At 37.8% G+C, this 22,184-nt stretch overlaps 1 protein-coding gene across 4 annotated transcripts in view; it reads left to right on the top strand.

The window, feature by feature from the left end:
- The first annotated feature begins 665 nt into the window (after window positions 1-665).
- stard8 (StAR related lipid transfer domain containing 8) overlaps window positions 666-22,184 on the top strand; it is an 88,948-nt gene continuing 67,429 nt past the window's right edge. The window contains exons 1-2 of one of the 4 annotated variants that reach the window (XM_079814845.1): window positions 666-848; window positions 2,247-2,277. In XM_079814845.1, coding sequence (XP_079670971.1) covers window positions 804-848; window positions 2,247-2,277 — 76 coding nt within the window. In that variant the 5' untranslated portion in view covers window positions 666-803. Of the gene's footprint in view, window positions 849-2,246; window positions 2,278-3,694; window positions 4,022-14,091; window positions 14,364-22,184 lie in introns of those variants that run through there. The other 3 variants (XM_079814843.1, XM_079814844.1, XM_079814846.1) reach the window with 3 other exon arrangements.

The following is a 22,184-nucleotide window of genomic DNA, read 5'->3' as shown; positions in this document are numbered from 1 at the left end:
ACACTTTGAATATGGAAGGCAGTCCGCTGGAAGCTAGATATTTTACTTTATAAAGTTTTAAATAGCCTATGTTAATGTTTCTTACACAAACCCTTCGATTCGCTTCAGAAGGCCTTTATTAACCCCCCGGAGCCGTGTGGAGTAAATGTTTGATGGATGGGTGCACTTTTTTGAGCTTCAAATTTTGGGCTGCCACTCCATTATAATGCTTGGATTATAGCCAGGAATTTTTTTTTTTATATATATAACTCTGATTTTGTTCGTCTGAAAGAAGAATGTCATATACACCTAGGATGGCTTGAGGGTCAGTAAATTATGGGATACTTTTCATTTTTGGGTGAACTGTCCCTTTAAGCTCACAAATCTCCATCATCCTTGTGATTAATAAGATATATATAAGTAAATATAAGAGTGGCTAATTCTGGCTAGCATCACCTTTTGTATTTCACTGAAGAAACAAAATAATAGTAGGTTGGAATGAAATCAGGGTGATTCCTTTAAAGTGTGCTATACGCTCTGGGAGTTCTCTGTTCTGACAGCAGATCCGGTTGGGCTTCTATGCTTTTCCCTGTGTGTGTTAGCATTTAGCGCTAGCTACAGTGGTATGCAGAGAATCTCTCCTCTTGGCCAGCTGAAATATGGCCTTGTGGCCCCTCCCTATCTGCCTCTTCAAGCCGTTGAGCTCCGGACCATCAGACTCTCAGAGAACCGTTAATCTGCATAGACTCCAACACGGCAACCTTCATGACTGTTCACCCTTGACCTTTTGAACCTGACCCTCATTGTGGGTACCTGCTGTGAACATGGCTTTTGTCAACTGTCTAAGAGCATTCGTCAACCAAGCCAAGGTAAGACAGAGAGAGAGACAGAGTGAGAGAAAGAAAAATAGACAAAACACAAAGTAGATTTACAAGCATGAGAGAACTCATGCAAGTCATGCTTTGATTGACAGCTGTCTAGGTCTATTTAAGGAGTTTCCATGGTGTTACCATGTTTTTAGGCATTTTTGGACATGGTTTTATTTGAAAATCATGCCATATGAAGATCATACTGGCATCACTGTACTTTCTGCGTAAAGGAAACAACTCTCAAAAGTTAAGGGTAAATGTTTTCGTTTTTGAAAAGGAATGTTTTGTAGCATACTGTGTGAATAGTTGTTAGAAGGCACTTGTGGCGCATGTGTAAGTGTTTGGGCTGATGCAGTGGGCGTAGGAAATTATCATTTGCTGAACTGGACTCACTCAATGGCTGCCAATATGAGAGCCAGCCAAAACTCTGTTACCAGGGCAACATCTTTTTTAAAAAGCACCCTTTCAGCCTTTCCGCATTGCTCAGCCAATAGGCTACACTGCATAACCCATGACATCACAACGTTCCTAAGTGAGAGATCCTGATATATTTACTTTTTTCCATTGCAGACTTAGGATACAGTAGAATGTCTGTTCAACTGAAATTGCTGGAGACACACACTTTGCTTCAGTGGTTTATTCAACAAACTCTGTTGCTACATTTTCCTTTATTAACAACAGAAAATATGAAAATTCACCCTTAAATTACATTTTGACATCCTTTACACAATATTCTTCCTTGTGTTAAAAACAAAAAATGAGATGTTGGGCATAATGTTAATATAAATATACTGTTCTATGTTTGTGTGCATACACACGATTTGTTTTGAAATGTTTTTAAAAGTATCTTATACCAAGACTATTTGATTTGAGAAATATGTAATTGCTTCCTATTATATATTTTAAAATGTAAATTATTCCTGTGATGGCAAAACTGTATTTGCAGCATCATTACTCCAGTCTTCAGTGTCACATGACCCTTCAGAAATCATTCTAATATTTTTATTTGAAGCTCAAGAAACATTTCTAATTATTGAAAATGCTGACAGCAATTATGCTGCTTAATATTTTCGTAGAAACTGTGATAGCCTACATGTTTTTTTCTGAATTATTAAATAATTCAGAAAAACATGTATCACAGTTTCTACGAAACTTTCTATCCCTTAAATGTTTTTTTTAAAATGTTAAGCTTCCTTGCTTAATGTATAGGCTCCTGTCCTTGCCCACATATAAGCCATATAATTTGATGTTGAATTTAGTCTGAAGAAAAGTCTGTATAGCAGTGTTTTTGATCAAGGTGATGCTGAAGCACAAAGTGAGGGTGCTCAGAGAAAACTAGACAGATTTAGTTGTTAGATCTCATCAAATATAATTGCAACATTTTTTCTGATGTTTCAGAAGCTGACCTGCTGTCGTGTCCAGCGCTCAGGTAAGGATGTGAGATTCTATTGTAGCTGAATGGCTTTACTACTAACCACATTACACAGCTGCTAGAGCACTTAGAAAAAGCCTGCAAGTGTACACTATTTAGAATGTTGTGGACACAATTCAGCCTGAAACAACCTATTAAGGAATGGTTCTATATTTAACTGTCTCTCTGCTTTATCACTGTCTTGGGCGCTACTTTCATGATATCTCATAATCTATAGTTTGAGCTGTTCTGCTGGAACTCCTTGACCTCTACCCTCTCTGTGCAGTCATACTGTAGATGTCACCCAGTTGCATTTTAGGAAAGTAATGGTATCATGTGATGCAGAAAGTAGATCATACTATTTATAACACACCTCAGATGGCATGGTAGATATCTAATGTGTAATTATTCACCACAGACTGTGAGGCACAAGGGTTCCTTATGTGTGCCATTTTAGGAGCCACTCTCTGGAAGTGCTTGAATCTATAAATAAAAGTTATAGCTTTATATTGATATGATGTTTTATGTGGATGATTACCTGCTGATCTTTATGGGAACATTAAAATAATGTTTTATTTGACTCTGAATGTTTTTTTAGTTAATCCTAGCTTGCAAGGGTCCCCATAAACTATGCAAATGAATAAGCTCAGCAAACAGACTAATGTGTGTGGTTGTTTTTGGTGTAAATTACATACACAGATAGGCCATCTTTAGTCCACATGGTTGATAGATAGCTTGTTTTTTTTAACTATAATCCTCTTAATGGTACTCAATGTGATTGCTTCATCTTGTCACTGTTCAATCTCTGGCATGTGAACAAACTTTAGAAATGTTCTCCCCATTGATCTTCAGATTAGATCTTTATTTAGTCACATAGTTTGGTCAAGCATACCATAAGTGTGAGATATTTACTTTGTATATTTACACTGTCATTCAGATCAAAGTCAGAAAGAAGTAGGTATCAGTCCACAATGGCAGAAGCATCAGGCTGGGTAATTTAAATACTGTATTATTTTGCTGTGAGTTTTTAAAGGAAAATAAGACATGTAGGCCTATTGTGTGAAATAATTAGTTTTAAGATAAAAAATAAATAAATAAAAAAAGACGTGAAAAATATTTAGGCTAAATTATTTAACAAAATATGTTATCTGAAACACATTATCGCTTGATCAATGCAAAAGAGGTTATTGCTTTTGTCCATAGCAGAATATTTTGAGTCAGTCTTGTTAAAATGTTTCTGTAGGCTAAATAATACAATTTATGTTTAAAAGTAATGAACTTGACCTGTGTGCATTTAACGTGTCCCTTGCATGACGAATCATAAAAAAGACATGTACAATACACATCAAACAGCTCAGCCAGCTAGGCGTCATAACGGAAACTAGCCTACTAGTACAGTCAAAAGACGCACACATAAAGAGACTTCATGTCCCGTGATGCTTAGCGGTTTGAATGGTTACACGGCAGCGTTCACGGAAAGTCCTTTTATAATGAGAGTTTTTAAGAAATGAAACGATACCGCTAACATAACGAAGAAGCAGCATGAATAACCACTGCTCCGTCTCAGGATTAAGACCTCGAACGCACCAAGAGTCTCAGAAAGAAGAAGTCCAGGGTTAAAAGTTGGGTTCAGAAGTCAGTTTGGAAATGGATAAAAGCTGCAATGGCCCACAGTCGCGTTCTCTAACTTCACAGTTCAGAGAATCTACATACAGAGCCCTGACTTTACTGCGGAGGAAGACCAAACAGCGGCAAATAGCGGGTACGTTATGCAGACAAACGATTGTTTTTGCGGGGAGTGTTTTTTTTAAGGCATCGGGTGAGACAGAAACGAGTCAGTCCATTAAAACCCTCCAACAGGGCTCGACAGTCTGTCCAAGTATGCTTTCTGTACGATTGTGAGTGTTTCTTTTAATAATACTAAATGATGTTACATCATAAAATATGTAACGTTAATGAAATATTGTATAATCGATATTTCTGTGTATCAGTGGCTCGGTTGCAATAATGAAACGAACCCTTGAGGTTTCCTTTCCTTCATGCATCGCTGAACCCTCTGAAATGTACCGTGGTAACCATGGTTTCCGCCAATAGCACCAGGTTATTGATTACCTCTGTGTGATGAATCTCCTTAGATGGTGTCAGAATGTTTTCATTTTAATTAATTTATTTTTGATGACAGATACAAAAGTTACTAATACAAAAAATTTACTTTTTTTTTTTGTAGAAACAATAACTGTGGTTCTCATACCAGGATCAGATATAATAAGGCTACTTGAGTGTGCACGCGCTGCCACGTTTTTGCATGCAGCGGAAATAAAAGATCTATTCATTTGTTAGAGGCCAATAGCCACACGCACGCACAGAGAACTAGGTGTGAGGGAGAGATCAGTTTACAGTACACCACTCTCCTTGAGTTCATACTGGATGTGTCTCAATACATAATGAGCTTCCTACCTAGATAGCTGCTGCACGTGCATGTAATGCTCAGAAGTGCTGTTTAGGTTGGTACCTCAGTAGGTTTTGAGACATAGTTACTGTGAATAAATATACATTAACATAGCTCTGCTAGTAACCACTTTGGTTGCCCACAAAGCTTTTATCTGGAGAAAGAAAGAGTGCGAGGGAATCTGAAATTGCCTTCAATTAACATAACTGACATATCTGTGTGTTCTCATGTTTGGTTTTATAATAATTCCTACTTTTTTAGTTTTGTTTATAAGGCAGCTTTCTGCTGATCTCATTACAAACATGACAGTGCTAGTGTCCAATTTCCATAGAGAGTTTGATTATATTAATGAGTTTTGCTAGGCTAGAGTTTTCCAGTTGCTGCAATTAACCCGTTTTGGAAGTGCACTGTCCTTAGACATAGTTGCCTTGTGAATTGTTTGCCCCAGATGACAGGGGTGTGTTTGTCATTTTGGAGGGGATTCTGGGCATTAAACTGCGGAGTTTCAGAGGTCAACTGCTTTTACAGAGAATTTGCAAATTCCTCATTTTATGTGATTTGTTTGAGGATCATGTTTCTCCTTGACCAGAGAGTATATACAGTATATATCACATTCCTGATAACTTAAAGGCTAAAGTATTGTTAATTGATATAATTTCTTATTTAGGATATAATTTTGTTTTTTATGATCATTTTCCTACCTCCATTTTAACTTTAACTTTTAGATTTAAATTATTATTGATTTTGGAGCAGTGTCTTTAAAGAGTCATACGCAAATGCCTTCTTTGCATGGGGAATGAGATTAAAATTTTGAGCTCATGTTTCCCTGTTGAATCCGATATACTGTAGTTTTAAGTGGAACTTCATTCAATAACAGCCCCTTTGAAAAACGCCATTGCATTGCGCATCGCACATTCACACACAAACAATGTGCAAACTGTAAAGATCGGACTAGTTTAAAATGTTGGGATCATTGACCCTTTTGAATACAGGCAGTGAGCATGTCATGTGCTGGTGTGACTTTTTGGTTTGAGCCTGTGAATGGTCATGTCATGATACAGTAGTAAAATAGAAAGTCAGCTGAGAGGAAGCAAGCGTCCAGTGTTGCAACATAAAAAAGTACATGGAAAAATCCCTTGTTCTAGATCTCCAGGTCTTCTTTTATCATATTACAGAAATAAAGAGAGAGGGGAAAAAAGGTCGGATTGACAGTTTTTATTATATTTATTGGCTAAGTGTGGCAATTGCTTGATCTCAAAATATTTTTTAGATAATGATAGCATGCATTAAGGAAGAAGTACAGTCAAATGTTTCATTGTCTTATAGTAAAATGTATTAAATACAATTAAAATATAATGTTCAAATAAATTACCCTGTACATCAATCATTATTTTAATAGCTTTTCAATGTAAAATTAATAATGAAAGATATCAATATTTTAATTATTATATAAAATGGATACATTACCATTCAATTTTTTTTTTACAAGGATGCATTAAATTGATCAAAATAAATTCATACAATGTTTCACTGTTTAGTGTTTACACTAGAATATTAAACTTTTTTTTTTTTAAGGAACTTTCAACTTTAATGATAATAAGAAATGTTTCTTGAGCACCAATATAAGAATCATTTCTGAAGGATCATGTGACTAGCTATATTTCCATTCAAAGTCGCAAATTTAACTTTAATTTAAGCCCAAAATTGGAAAATCACATAAAACGTTTGTGAATAAAGCAGCGTTTCCATCCCATTCCGTCTTTTGTTCAAAAGAACAAAAATCGTCACTTCTTGGGAAATTGGCACAAAGTATTTGTTAGGAACTGTGGCTCTTTTTTTCTACATAATTTTTTCTGTGCTGCTGTCAGAGGTTAGTACTTGGGGAAAAAAATGAAGTCAAACAGTGACATGTGAGCTTGTATGGATGAGATCTCAGTTTGATCTTGACCTGTTGTGGGTCGATATTTGTTCAGTCACATTGGTCTGATGAGGTCTCAGTTGTCTGGCACTCTGGTACACCTGAGAATAACAGTGTATTTGATGATGTTGATCTCTATGTTTGTCATCTGTATCCAGACTGTAAAATGCCACAGAGGAAATCACTGTTTTTCAGTCCCTGCTGCAAGAAATTTAGTGAGAGCTGCATATCACAACACAACACACACTGACACACAAAAGGGCATGAAAGTACAAAGCAAACAAACAGTAAAGTGCAAACAGCAGGGCTCCAGAGTGCGACTAAATGGTCGCATTTTGCGACTAAAATTTGAGAGTGTGCGACTGAATTTTACATCCAGTCGCACATGTGCGACCAGTAAATTTGCCTGCTGTCGGTACTGGAGAAATTAAGAAAATACACTTACTAATTATAATTGATAGACGTTATGTCTGGCAAATTCTATCTTTGCCAGCCGTTTCTATATGAGATAATATTAAACCATTTGTCCGTGATGCATTTTTTCCGTTCGCAAATCAGAAGAGAGAGAAAGCGAGCGAGCTCTCACATGGAGCTACAGCGAACACAACACGTCAGTCAGCTTTAATGAGTGACGATGGCCAAGAACTAAACAAAAGTTTAGTCTGCTTAAACTTTAGGGATGGGCTGTGATATTAATCTAATTTTATTTTCAATTTTGGCTTCCAAGAATTATAAAAAGATGGTATGAGGGTAAAACTATTCCTATAGCCGTGTTCCGTCGAGCTCATCCTTCCCTTCACAGCCTTGCGCTGTCATTTCTCCTTAAACCTAAACTAAACGTCAGATTCAGTAATTGTTGTAAATCGCAGTCTCTACTGTTGCTAAACTGCGGGATGTATTTGATAATAAAGAGCTATTAAATGCACAATAATCCGCGCAAGAGACTCTGTTTCCAACTTCAAGGCGGCTTATGCGTGTGTGCTGCGAAATGGACCGACTTGCACTTAATATTTTAGGCTTCGTGTGCGCGTCTAAACCATCAAATAAACAACAAATAGCCGGTGTCAAAATTACCGGATTGGAGAGTAGTTATTTTAACAGTTTATATCTTAAATGGGCGTAAATAGTTTGGAGAAATAGGAGAATATGATATTATTAGTTCTACATTGATCGGTCTTAAAGGGGCAGCGTCTAATAAACCTGCTGACGATTGAGCCATTAATTCGAATCGAACAAAAGGCAAATAGAAAATATTCACATCTCTTGAATTAATAACTTTAGCTTTTATAAGCATTAATCTATCAATTTATACAGTGAAAACTATGCAGTGTTATTTTACATTTCATTACTTTATTAGATTTCTTTGTAGGTTTGTTCTTTACTGTAATATTAATGTTAGCAGACCTTCCGAATGCACACTGGTCCATTTACAAATAGATGTTTTATATTTTTGTTCAAACTTTGCGGTTTCTTTTGCTATAGATATTTTACTTTTCAGATTATAAAGCCATGTTAATTATGTTCTTAATTATGTTTTTTTTTTTATATATAATAAAAATAAAATAAAGTATAATAAAAAGAACCGGTAAGAATACTGTTAAAGTACCGGATCGATAAGCAGTATCGGTAAGAGTAGTAATACCATTAAAACCTTAACGATACCGATCCCTATTAGTAATACAGTGGATATTAGTAGATTTGGTTAGCATGTTGATTTATGGTGTGCGACTGTGCGCCCCTAAAATTTCTGGTTGTGCCCCTAAAATTTTCCGTTGGGGGCCACTGTGCTCCTAGTGAAAAAAGTTAGTCTGGAGCCCTGAAACAGCCCACAAACCTCTGTAAGAGGAAGTTGATCATGTAACACATGTTCTCACATTCTGTTTCATTATCCTTTTTTCTCATTACCGGGCTATCTGTGTGTGTGTGTGTGTGTGTGTGTGTGTGTGTGTGTGTGTGTGTGTGTGCTGAAATTCTGAGGCCTTGTTAAAGAAAGGTCACTGCAGTTATGACCATACATCTTGTGAGTGTGTAAGAAAATATTTAAGTAACAGCTGCTCTTGGAGCTTTCTTTCTTTCTTTCTTTTTTTTTTTTTCTTTCTTTCTTTCTTTCTTTCTTTTTTTCTTTCTTTCTTTCTTTCTTTCTTTCTTTCTTTCTTTCTTTCTTTCTTTCTTTCTTTCTTTCTTTCTTTCTTTCTTTCTTTCTTTCTTTCTTTCTTTCTTTCTTTCTTTCTTTCTTTCTTTCTTTCTTTCTTTCTTTCTTTCTTTCTTTCTTTCTTTCTTTCTTTCTTTCTTTCTTTCTTTCTTTCTTTCTTTCTTTCTTTCTTTCTTTCTTTCTTTCTTTCTTTCTTTCTTTCTTTCTTTCTTTCTTTCTTTCTTTCTTTCTTTCTTTCTTTCTTTCTATATAGCACTATTAAAGGACAACTCCGGTGAAAAATGAACAGAGTTACCGAGTAGATCGTTCTCTGGGATGCGTTTTCATGAAAATCGAATGTAAAGAGTTTTATCTCTAAAAACAGATTAGCTTATAACCCTAGTATATGGGGCACAGAATTAGTAAAATTAAATCGCTAGTTAATACCACTAAAAAGGCTCACAATAGCCTCACACTAACACGGTAGCATAATGAGGGTCCCTACATGCAAACCGAAGCATTGAGAACTTTGTAAGTGTACAAACAGTTTAATAAGAAGATACTTTATAAAGACAGAACATTACGCGTATACAGACGGGAGCCATCTTGGAAAACAGTCTCGACGAGTTGAGCCACGAACGCTGTGCTAAGCTGAACCTAATTCCTATCCACCAGCTCACTTAGCACAGCGTTCGTGGCTCAACTCGTCGAGACTGTTTTCCAAGATGGCTCCTGTCTGTATGCGCGTAATGTTCTGTCTTCATAAAGTATCTTCTTATTAAACTGTTTGTTTAACACTACCGTGTTTGTGTGAGGCTATTTTGAGCCTTGTTAGTGGTATTAACTAGCGATGTAATTTTACTTATTCTGTGCCCCATAGACTAGCGTTATAAGCTAATCTGTTTTTAGAGATAAAACTCTTTACATTCGATTGTCATGAAAACGCATCCCAGAGAAAGATCTACTCGGTAACCATGTGTTAATTACCCCTAGGTTAATTTTTCAGTTGTCCTTTAACAACAACCGAAGTTGACCAAAGTGCTTTACATAGTCAATTCACAAACAAACACAATTTATAAAACAAAATTTAAGAACATGTGGTTTATACAGTATATGCCCCCCTCATTAAATGGGCTTTCAGTAACTTCTTAAAAATCGGCTGAGATGTGGCAGACCTGATGGATAAAGGTAACTCATTCCAAAGTCTCGGCCCTATTACCGCAAAGGCTCGGTCACCTTTATACCCGGGTTGTCCTGGGCACTACAAGGAAGTTTTGGTCTTCTGAACGAAGTGTTCTTTTAGGATTATATGGGAGCAGAAGATTTGCGAGATATGGTGGGGCCTGGTTGTGTAAAGATTTAAAAACGAATAATAGAATTTTAAACCTTATTCTAAGGTGAACTGGTAGCCATTGTAGGGAGGCTAATATTGGGGTAACATGATCATATTTCTTTACCATTTTAAAAGCCTCGCTGCAGCATTTTGTACAGATTGCAATCGGGCCAAGGATGCGGAATTGATGCCAAAATACAGGGAGTTGCAGAAATCCAATCACGATAAAACAAAAGAATGAATGGAGCTCTATTGACCAAATAGGCTCCGCTGGCTGGCGCATGTTTGATGTTTCCTTGTGTTTCATAATGATATTGACAAGTGAGAGTTTAGTGAAATGGTGTATATATTAAGATATAAGAATTGAAAATGTCATGTTTTCTTTTTGTCTAGTCTGTAGTTCTTTGAATAAATTGTTGTAGATTTGGATTGATGGATTATTGGATATTATGCATTAAATTATATATTCTTTTATGGATTCATCCATATAGTCATTGTTTCATTAATTCATCCAATGGTTCATGTATTTTCATAGATTTATTGATTTATCCTTTGACTGACTGATTCGTTTAGAATTTGTAACAGTTCCATTTTTTTTATGATTCTGGCCCTTTAAAGGGTTAGTTCACCCAAAAATGAAAATTCTGTCATTAATTACTCTCCCTCATGTTGTTCCAAACCCGTAAGACCTTCTTTCATCTTCAGAACACAAATTATGATATTTTTGATGAAATCTGAGAGCTCTTTGACCCCTCCATAGACAGCAATTTAATTACCTCTTTCAAGGCCCAGAATGGTAGGAAAGGCATCATTGAAATAGTCCATGTGACTCCAATGGTTTATCCTTAATTTTATGAAGCGACGAGATACATTTTTGTGAGCAAAAAACAAACAAAAATAAAAAATTTATTCAACAATTTCTTCTAGCCTGTGTCAGACTCTTATGCTGTTGACGCAGTGTAATTTTTTTTCTGTGCCCATGTTAACGGGTTAGAGCGTTTACACTTCACACTGCACATGGATTCGGTCCGACAATGCGTTCCAGGAGCGGTGCATGTGTAGCAGTCCAGTCTATGTTTGCTGTGCTCCAGGCACTGAATTAAAGTGAGCCCAGGGTAAAGCAAGGAAAACATAAAGTTCTTTATGACCTACAAGATTTCTTGTATAAACTTTTAATTGCTAAAGTAAAGGAGAGTCGGCTGTTTTTAAAACATTTACATGCTGTCAATGTGACTTTTTTTATGGATTGGTGTTTTAATATCTCTGTCTTTTTAAAAAAAAATTACACTGCAAAGAAAACTGGCCAATCAATAAGATTTGCACTTTTGTGTTGAACAGGCCTTAACGCTAATAGTGTTTTTGTACATGTTGTATATTTAATTGGATGCCCCTTTCTTGGTTTTATGAATTTGATTAATCTGATTCTCTTGTTGGATTCATTTTACCCACACAGCAAATATTTTGGGTTAGCAATAAGTTAAGCACCCTGCTTTAAATTGCACACAAGTAAGCACATGTGTTTGAAGCAATCTGAAGCGTTTGAAGTGGCTTTCGACTACAGTTTTCTTGCTCGATTTTTGTGTGTGTGTGTGTGTGTCTGTCATGCTGTGTTTGTGTTTGAAGTGGAAATGCTGTGTGTAGCAGTAGTCCATGTGTGTGCTGATAAAGCTCCATGTGGATATGTATAGTAATGGTGTGTGTTTGAGAGGGGGACAGATTGTCACGGCCATCTCCTGCCCAATTTGTCACAGTTATTGAGCTGATGTTGCCTTTAGCATTTGATGATTGGCTTCAGAGTATTTTAGTATCCATCATGAGGTCAAAGCTGAGTCACTGTCATTAATTTCCTCTTTTTTTAATTTATTACGTCTCGCTCTCGTGATTCTCTCATGGTCTCTTTCCCTTTTGTGCTGCTCTCCGTCTTTCTGTATCTGAGGTGTATGATGGGGTGTGTGAGCATGTGTTTGTTCATGTGTGTTGCTTGTCTGATTTCTGATAGACATCAAAGTGATGCGTGTACGACAGTGCCACGCCCTTTTTCCCTTTTTGCGCCGTGACATTTTCTTTTGTGCTTTCCTGTCTGATCCCTTGTTTCCTGAACTGTCTGTCCTCCCCCCCCCTCCTTCACCACTCCTTTCCTCTCCCCCCATTCTCACAGGACCGAAGGAATGACAGCAAATCCCAGGGAACAGGAAATGACTATACAGACGGTCTGAACTTTGATCCAATCAGAATAGACTGAGTACCAGCAAGACTCAATTGCTCTGTTTAACTCAACTGCTCCTTAGTCATTTTCAAAGCTAGGCTATAGAATTTCGAATGCATACTTACGAGGGATGTGACGGTGAGGAAATTTCCCCCCGGTTAATCAACGTTGGGGTTTGTCCTTCTTTTCCACCTTGCTTTTAAATCGCTTATCAATGTCTGTGCGGCCGTGCGCATGAATTAGTGGCAATTCGGGGGTTACAGTTGCTTGAATGGTGGGTTCGTTATTATTCTTAATGAAAAACACAACAACAAAACAGTACAATGACAAACTCTTATATTAAACATAGGACTTTTATTAACAAAGTGAATAAGACGGCTTTAACGAATAAGCATAACATCCTCATTCTTGGGGTGCGCTTGAAAGCGAGGGTGTGTGTAAATTAGAGTTTGAAAATTAGAGTGTTTCACTTAAATTGGTATGTGTAAATTAGAGCCACCTTCATCAGTCAAAGTTTACAGATTGCCTCTTTAATGTTTGCAGCTTCCCTATTAGCACAAATCTTCCGTCATGGTCTTGTCAGTCAGCTCGCCTCACTCTCGTCAATGATAAATTAAAAATAAAAAAAAATTCAATAAAAAAGCTGTTCTTTTAATGTCATTTCACTGTCTTTTTGTGTGGAGTTCTTTGCACACACACCTTATTTGAGTATTTCAGGTGTGCAGTTGGGCTTTGGGTTGGTTATGTTCAGTGTTGGGGAAAGTTACTTTGAAAAGTAATGCATTACAATATTGCGTTACTCCCTTAAAAAGTAACTAATCGAGTTACTTAGTTACTTTTTAAGAAAAGTAATGCGTTACGTTACTTTTGCGTTACTTTTTCTCACCTGGGATGGGCTTGCTTTTTTATTTAGTTTTTTAATAGCAAACAAAGTCATTTTTTGTGCAAATGTAAAGACCTCTTCATACCAAAATTTAAATAATAGGCCTCAGGCTGAGGTAAAAATGTGCTGCCATTCTGAATAATGGAAGAATAGGACGCAGGAGAAAAAAGTTTTACCAATAAAAACAAAAATCTAGTAATTTTTGCTCATGGCTTAACTGAATCATCACAGGTCAGCAGCATGACATTGGTCAATAAAGGTAGATTAAATGCTTAAAAATATTAGTTTTATTTAACATTTATATATTTGAGGTTTGCATAGTACTCTGATTTTGCATTTGACTGATTTTATTAATTTTGAGGAGTACAGAATCTTCATTGTGCAAGTGAGATGAGTAAATGCTCACATTTAGTCTAGAACTACAATAACACATTTACACACAACACCTCTGCACTTACTCTCACTTTTCTCAACATGGGGACAGGAGAGCTGTCAGTCAAATAAATGTGAAAAAGTAACGCAGATATTTTGTTGTAAATTTGAAAAGTAATGCGTTACTTTACTAGTTACTTGAAAAAGTAATATTATTACGTAACTCAAGTTACTTGTAATGCGTTACCCCCAACACTGGTTATGTTATACTTCTTCACCAAGTTTAATAACTTTATGAAGCACCTAACAATCCCTCAGGGCAATCCCACAACCCTAATAAGGCTAATGACAGGCCGTCTGGATTACAGCGCTTGAGCTCATTTTGCATGTTGAGGCATACAAGCACACACAGACTGTGGTGTGGTACGTGGAGGAGGAGTTTTTGAGGGCCGAACATTTGGTCTCAGGAACCAGATGGTATAAATGGGTGGAGGGGGTGGGCAGGAAGGACCGAACCCCCCACCCCCTCCCCCTCAGGATACCGCCACCACAGTAAATCAGATCCCACTCCACTGCTCAGAGACTGTTAAACGTTACTCTTTGCTATGGCCCTGTTTGGATAGTAAATACTTTTCTGGTTGGACCTTTTGGAAAAATGTGAGCGTATGTTGGACTTGAGTAGGTTTTAGGTGTTTGAATGGCTGAGGCAGGCACTTTCTTGTGTCTCCTGAATGTTAACATGTAATGTTGGACCACTGGAGTTTAAGTGATTAGGATGGAGAGGTCGTCCCCACAACATCGAAAGGGTCATGGTGAGTTTTAACCTCACTTTATTATTCAGTGCATCTCACTGCGGTCTCCTACTAAGTGCCTCTGGTAGTTGGCTAGTTTTCTGTAGTTTTCTATGTGATTTTATTCAGAACTCAGATATAGCGTTTTAAAATTGTTCATATCGATGTGCATTCCGATTCTATATATCAGGGTTTTTCAATCTTTGTTGTCACAGATCTCCAAATTTGATGACCTCCTTACGAGGGACCCCTTCCTAGAATAGACAGTGAAAAAAAGTGTAAAATATTATCTGGAAAATGCTTACTTTCTAGTTGACACTGCATCTGTTTTGTGTCGTATCTGTCAGTAGAATCTGTCTGTGCATCATATCTGTCAGTAGAATTAAATAATTTGTGATTTCCGACCCCAGAATGAAAATGAAAGCAAAATGGTACTGATGTCCAGCTTTTATTATTTTATTTTAAAATATATATATATATATAAATAATTTTACGTTTTAATTTAATGTATGTATTATTTTCTGAACTTATTATTTTCCACAGCCCCGATTGTACATGGGTTTTTAGACTTTTTGATGGTCCGGACACCCAAATATAATGATCCCCTTAAAGTTCTACCCTCAAAGTAAAAAGATAATAGTGAAAAACTAATATAGTAAAAATGTGTAAAATATTACCTGGAAAATATACATTTTTATTACATAGACTCTTTTTTTCTACCCAACATCAAAGTACTTTAACATGTTTAAACTTGGTGTGTAAAACGTAAAATGTTAATTATAAAAATAAAATATTTCTCATGATTCCAACAGTATATCAAATTCTGTAAATTTGACTTTTTAAAAATGTATTATTAATTTTTTTTAAAATATGTTTTTCATGCAATTTTTCTTGAGACCTTCCTGCTGAGAATCTAGCACCCCCTTGTGGCCCAGGGTACTTGGACGTGATGGCGAGCTTTGATTAAAAAAATCAATGCTCGCTGTGACTTTAAAAATATATATAAAAAAATTCTGATTGGTTATTGCAGCATTTTGGGAGGTATACCTGAGGTCTGATTGGTTAGCGTTAGGACAGCATGCCGTCCAGACTGGCAAAATAAAGTGAAACGATGGATTTGAAGTGCAATGACATTATTATGAGAACACTATTGTAATAGAATGTTGTGAATTCTTAGTGCTTTAGTTTCCTGTGTTTCAGCGTTGTTGTTACGGGAAGAGCGCATCCACAACGGGAGTTGCACATTCAGACAAGAACGTATCTTTGTTCAAGTTCACTTGCATTTGTGTCCTTTTTTGCGGATACAAGCTGTAATGTTACATCTATGTTGTCGTGTATCATATAGAACAGATTTCCGTTTACTGGTGTTCATTCACTCTTCAGCTTCACCTTATGCACTGCAGCTATTCCCTTTAGATGTCTCTTTTTCGAAAACATTGATGCATTATTGATAATCTATCAGTGTTATTTTTCTAGCCATATTTGCATGTCATATTTTTATTTGTCAACATTCATTTTCGTAACAGTGTTTTAATTGTTTTCATTATCGCCATGACTGACGCTGCACTGCTTATGACACGCAGGGTTTAGTTAGAATTTGATCTCTGAACCCTGAACCTGAATGTCACTCAGTGAGGAATGTTAATCTTGCATTTGTTTGTTTGTTGGGTGAATGAGAGGATAAGTGTAAGAGGAGAAATAGAGAGGCAAAAACAGGCTTGGTAAAAGAAGAATAGGAGAAGTGTAATTGGGATAAGTAGAGGTGGACTGTGGGATTGTGGGTAGAAGCCACAATCCACTAAGAACAATGAGGTGTATTCAGCCAAACACACACACACACACACTCAGCTAACAGCACAGAAAACATTTCCTTCCCCACACACACACACACTTCACAGATTCTATTTATTCATACAACAGATGCTTCTATCTAAAAGGCCTTTTACTTGGAACTATTTACACACAGATATGAACATCATAAACCAAATGATATGAGGTTAAAAAAAGCTGAGAATGCATTAAAGGGAAATTCTGTCATTTACAACTCCAAACATGTCACTCCAAACATTTATGACTTTCTTTATTCTGCAGAACTAAAAGAAGATGGTTTGTAGAATATTGGTAATCAAACAGTTTTTTGTGACCATTGATTTTCATTGTATGGACAAAACAGATTAAAGTAAGTCATACGGGTTTGGGTCAAAATTACAGTGAGTACATAATGAAAGAATTTTAAGTTTTGTGTGGACTATCTTTAACAGCATGTGTGGATGTGATCTGTTTCTCTTCAAACAGATATGAAGAATCTGTTGTGTACTGTACATGTAACATGACTATCCAGAAATCCACAACAGCTTGTTCACAAATGCACTTGTATTCTTCTGGAACTTGGTGATACTCTGTGGAAAGGGTGGAGACTCCTCAGAAATTCTTCTGAAGAAAACAGGGGCTCTTCAGAAATGCACAGACAATCTTCAAAATGCAGAGTCTTTTGAAACACAGAGACTTTTCAGAAACGCACAGAGCCTCCATGGTCCGTTTCTCAAAAGTCGCAGTGTTTTCCTGATGAGCCGCTGGAAATGTCTGTGACCTTTCACTTTCATCAGAGATACAAAGATCTCATAGAATTATCAGAAATACACTCAAGCACATTGAGAAATTTACCAGAAGACCTCTTGAAATAGTCACTGTAGTGGCCTAGTTAAATGGGACCTATTGTGCCCCTTTTACAAGATGTAATATAAGTCTCAGGTGTCCCCAGAATGTGTCTGTGAAGTTTCAGCTCAAAATACCCCACAGCACAGATAATTTATTATACCATTTATGAGTGGAAATGAAAACATGCTGTTTTAATGCATCTATCTTTAAATGCAAATGAGATCCATATGAGACTATATGATCCAGAATAGTGCCGTGCCTTTACATCTAGTGCATCAGATAATCTGACAAAAACTAACAAAACATCTGTTTGTTTTTTATTTTCATCTCTATCGCGGTCATGCTCACATGACATTGCAGTTCGTCATGAAAATGTATTATTTGCATGCGTTTTAAATCCATATCAGTTTAAACCTGTTTTCTGAGTGTACACATCTTAAAGGGGCTTTTTACACTGTTAAAGACTTTGCTTTACATGCTAAACGGGGCGGCAGTGGCTCAGTGGTTCATGTAGGTTGTCTACACACTCGAAGGTTGGTGTTCAATCCCCGGTTTCACCTGACCAAGTGTCGAGGTGTCCATGAGCAAGACGCCTAACCCCAGCTGCTCCCGACGAGCTGGATGGCGCCTTGCATGGCTGACACCGCCGTCGGTGTATGAATGGGTGAATGTGAGGCAATATGTAAAGCGCTTTGGATGGCCATGGGTCTGTTGAAAGCGCTATATAAATGCAGTCCATTAACCATTTCATTTAAACATGGACAAAGTTTAAAAAAATAAGTTGGATGTTTGATGGAGTATTTCTGTGCCAAAAATACTCCTTCCGGTTTCGGAAAGTTTTTTTCGAGTATGGGTCTGCGTGACGTCAACAAGGGCGGAATGTCCTTGTACGGGCCGTACGGGCACTTCTCCCGGAAGGGTGCGCGCGTGCGCGACCAGAGCGAGAGAGCAAATGCACGCCCATTAACACGGTTTGCTCAGCTTTAGGGAAGCCGTCAGCTGTGCTGTGCTGCAGTCACAGGACTTCATGAAATCAACAATGTCACCAAAGATGTGTGTTGTTGGTTTTCAGGGCAAGACAACCCTGTATAGCTTCCCAAAGAACCCAGCGTTAAAGGCATAGTTCAACCAAAAATGAAAATTAGCCCATGATTTACTCACCCTCAAGTCATCCTAGGTGTATAACATTCTTCTTTCAGAAGAATACAATCTGAGTAATATTAAAAAAGTCCAGGCTAATCCAGGCATTATTATAGCAGTAATAGTTGCTCTGTTTTTGAAGTCCATAAAAAATGCATCTGTCAGCCGAATAACATGCTCCACACGGCTCTGGGGGGTTAATAAAGGCCTTCTGAAGCGAATCGATGCGTTTGTGTAAGAAAAATATCCATATTCAAAACTAGAGATGCTCCGATCAGCATTTTTGGGGCAGATCACCGATTACCGATCACCAAGTTCATGATCTGCTGATTGCCGATCACTGCCGATCACAGAATGGCAGGGGAATGGCAATCTTTTATCTATAATCTTGCAGAGTTTGCACCATTTGTAGAAATGAAACTAACTCTAAATTAACTGAGTCAAGATCTTGAAGAACCACCAAGTGTTTATTTTAGAAAATTAGATAACTTAAGGCTACTGTAGGCCATCTTTCCCAAATAAATGTATATAATAAATGTATATAATTATCTCACCTAAATATTTGATCATGCAGTGCATTTTTGTTTTTAAAAACATTTTTTCAGGTAGGTCTAACATTAGTATTGAGGTAAGAAATACTAAAGACATTTAATAAGAAATCAAATGTAAATTAATATTGGTCTTCCCTGAATAAATTAAATTTGTTTAATCCTTACACTTAAGGTTGCAAAAGTTAGTCATTCAAGAGCAGTGAGTGTCATAAAGGTTCATCAAACAACACAAGACAAAGAGAAACTCAGAGACAGCAGCAGTTTATTCGACAGCTGTCACTTTGAGAGTGAACACTCGCGAGTCACGACGGGGTTTACGTGCATACTCGTCAAGACGGTAATTTAGTACATACATTTGTGTGTATCTGCCCATATCAGCGCAGTTTGTACTCGCAAGCTTTTTGTGAGATGGCCTGTGTGTGTGTCTCTCCAGACCGTGCGCGCGAGTGCTGAGCGGTTTGAACACTGGCAAGACTTAAAAATAAATGCAAATGATAAACTTTAGTGACGATGCGACACTGCCTCGATTGTGCAAAGTGGCAAATCCTGTGTCAACTGAGCAGCTCGATTTTAGTGCACATGCGATGCGCTGATGTAAAGCCATTTGAGCATTTTGAAAGGGAGAGAGAGAGAGAGCACGCACGCGGTGATTCTCGCGCGCTGTTTGTGAACTTGCGTCCCACAGAAAGTTTTCAAATGACTGCGTAAGTTATTTAATATAGAAATATGAATTGTACCTCACCTTCAGCATTATAATTATTTTACCCGCGCCGGAAAGAGAATGAGACGGTGTCGCTGCATATCATGCCCTAGCTCTCACGGCAGGTGCGGGTTTTATGTGTCGTCAGCATGCGATCGGTTCATGAGATCGGCCTTTTTGGAGACCGCCGATCAATCATCCCAAAGCGATTATCGACCGATCGAGATCGGTTGCCGATCAATCGGAGCACCCCTATTTAAAACTTTATCAAGTAAAGTTCCAGCCAATCGCCTTCCGTGGAAAAGTGTTGAAAGTGCCATCTCTCAATTCAAGATGCGTACGTGACGTCATGATGAGCGTACCTGGTCGCGTTTGTCTTTCGATCGTAAGAGGCACTTTCAACACTTTTTCCATAAATTAAATACGGAAGGCGGTCGGCTGAAACTTAACTTTATTTTATAAAGTTTTAAATATGGATATTTTTCTTCCACAAACGCATCGATTCGCTTCAGAAGGCCTTTATTAACACCCCAGAGCCATGTGGAGCATGTTATTTGATGGACAGATGCATTTCTTTTATGGACTTCAAAAACAGAACAACTATTACTGCTATAATAATGCTTGGATTAGCCAGGACTTTTTTAATATAACTCTGATTGTATTCGTCTGAAAGAAGAATGCCATATACACCTAGGATGACTTGAGGGTGAGTAAATCATGGACTAATTTTCATTTTTGGGTGAACTATCCCTTTAAGGGGACATTGGATGGAGTTTGTTTTTCCAGAGCAGCAACAGAGTTGTGCAAGTGTTTTTGTTTGTTCCCTGCATTTCGGCGACGATTGTTTTATAAACAAGGCCCAGTTCGACGCCGGATTTGTAGATCGTCTAATGCTGAAAGATGTAGTGATCCCAGCGATAATGGTTCACGGTCGCAGGTGGTGAGTAAAACTGCTTCAAATGTCTTTGTGTTGTTGGGTATCGGCGCGTAAGTTCACATCAAGTAAACATGATCATGTATAGTTAATTTATCAATGGAGCATGCAATGTATGGTGTGTGTTTAAATACATTTCTTTAGCGGACCACTATAGATGTCTGTTTGTTTATTGTAAAACCACTCCAAACAACAATACACAAAGAGTGGGAAAATATGTTGAACTAAATTAATTTATATTAAACCTATGGGCCACACAAAGGGCGTTCACACAAAGCGCGCTTCTTCATTCAATTGCGCCACTATAGGGCTCGGGCGCTGCGTTGCATTCTGGGACGTGGCGGCCATGTTGATGGCCTCGCGAATGTAAACATACAGCAAATCGAACGAGGAGAAGCAGAGTTGGGAGAAAGAAAAACTATGTTAAAATCCCGAAAAGGATGTGGAATTTACCGGGATACGTTAAATAGGGAAGCCAGGGACCGGTATATGGACAAAATTGGAACTATTAACGGTTTGGATTCATATGAAATTTGCAGTTCACAAATGGATGGGTTCAGGAGCTGCAGACCATGAAGCCTATGTAACGTTAACCTTTTACCTTGAAGCATTCTGCACCGTTCTGTGTTCTCGGGTTGCACTACTTGCAAATAAACACTGAAAAATATCGGATTGTGTGACACTTCTTGCTTTTGCACATTATATTGATTTAAGTATATTTATTTTGAAGATTGTGGGTATGGATGCAACAGACACTTATGGCTGTATTTAATGCACATTTATTTTATTTCAACGCTAGGGCTCATGTTTGTCAGAGCACAACATACATACACAATCTTATAGAGGAATGTCATGTCTTCGTCCTTGCTTGGCAACACCATGTGAATCGGTACTTTATCTGACAAAATAGTGTACTTGTTGCGGACGGTTACAATCACCCTTTCCACGTGAATTCGGAGGTGGGCATTTTTTCTTGTGCTCCCCACATCTCTTGCATCCAGCTGACAGCGTTCTTTTGTGAAAGCAGGGATCTTTACCTCGGCACACATAAGTCCCACACTGTCCTTTATGTCAAAGCCGCGATCAGCCAACACCATATCCCCAGGTAACAGTTTGTCTTACAAGCGCGATCCAAGCGAGCCGACGACTCTTTGTTACCTCGGATACTTGGTCTCCGTGGTTGCGTCTCCAAGCAGGAAAGAGGTGGAAAGTTAATCCATTTTCGAACTTTTTCCCATGGCGATTATGTGATCTAGTGTTACACCCCACAATGCAGCAACGGTTTACCATGGTTTCCAATAATAATGCCAAATTAAGACACACGACTGAGAGGGAGCACGTCTATAAACAGTGCGCAGTAGTCCGAGTAGCAGCAAATGAGGCCATCAACATGGCCGCCACGCAAAGTAATGACGTCATACGCCCGAGCCCTATTACATTGTTTTTCTATGTAAACACGCACTAGTCTGACGTGCAAAACCGTTCCGCTTGCTACTGCTAACGTTAAGTCACATAGAATAATCCATAAACCAAATCAGGTCCTCATAAACCACGAGTAAACACACAAATGTTGTAAAAAAGCATGACAAGCCTAAGCATACAGTTACAGTACATACCACATAGAGAGACGTCCTGCTGTAGTCGTTGTCATTGTTGCTGCTGCTCCTGTTCAATTTCAGCCTCCAGATCAGATTCTGGATCATATATGTATGGCTGAATCTGATTGATAGCCATGGTTTATTTAGAATAAGGTTTTTTCCACGTTCAAGGATGTCACAGCTTTTCAGACACTCTCAACGCAATTGCTGCATGCGCTCATGATTATTTAGCTCCGCCCACACGATGCGCCTCCAGCCGCT

Source organism: Gobio gobio, assembly GCF_949357685.1.
Source record: "Gobio gobio genome assembly, chromosome: 4".
NCBI lineage: Eukaryota > Metazoa > Chordata > Actinopteri > Cypriniformes > Gobionidae > Gobio > Gobio gobio.
This window is presented reverse-complemented; position numbering and strand designations above follow the sequence as displayed.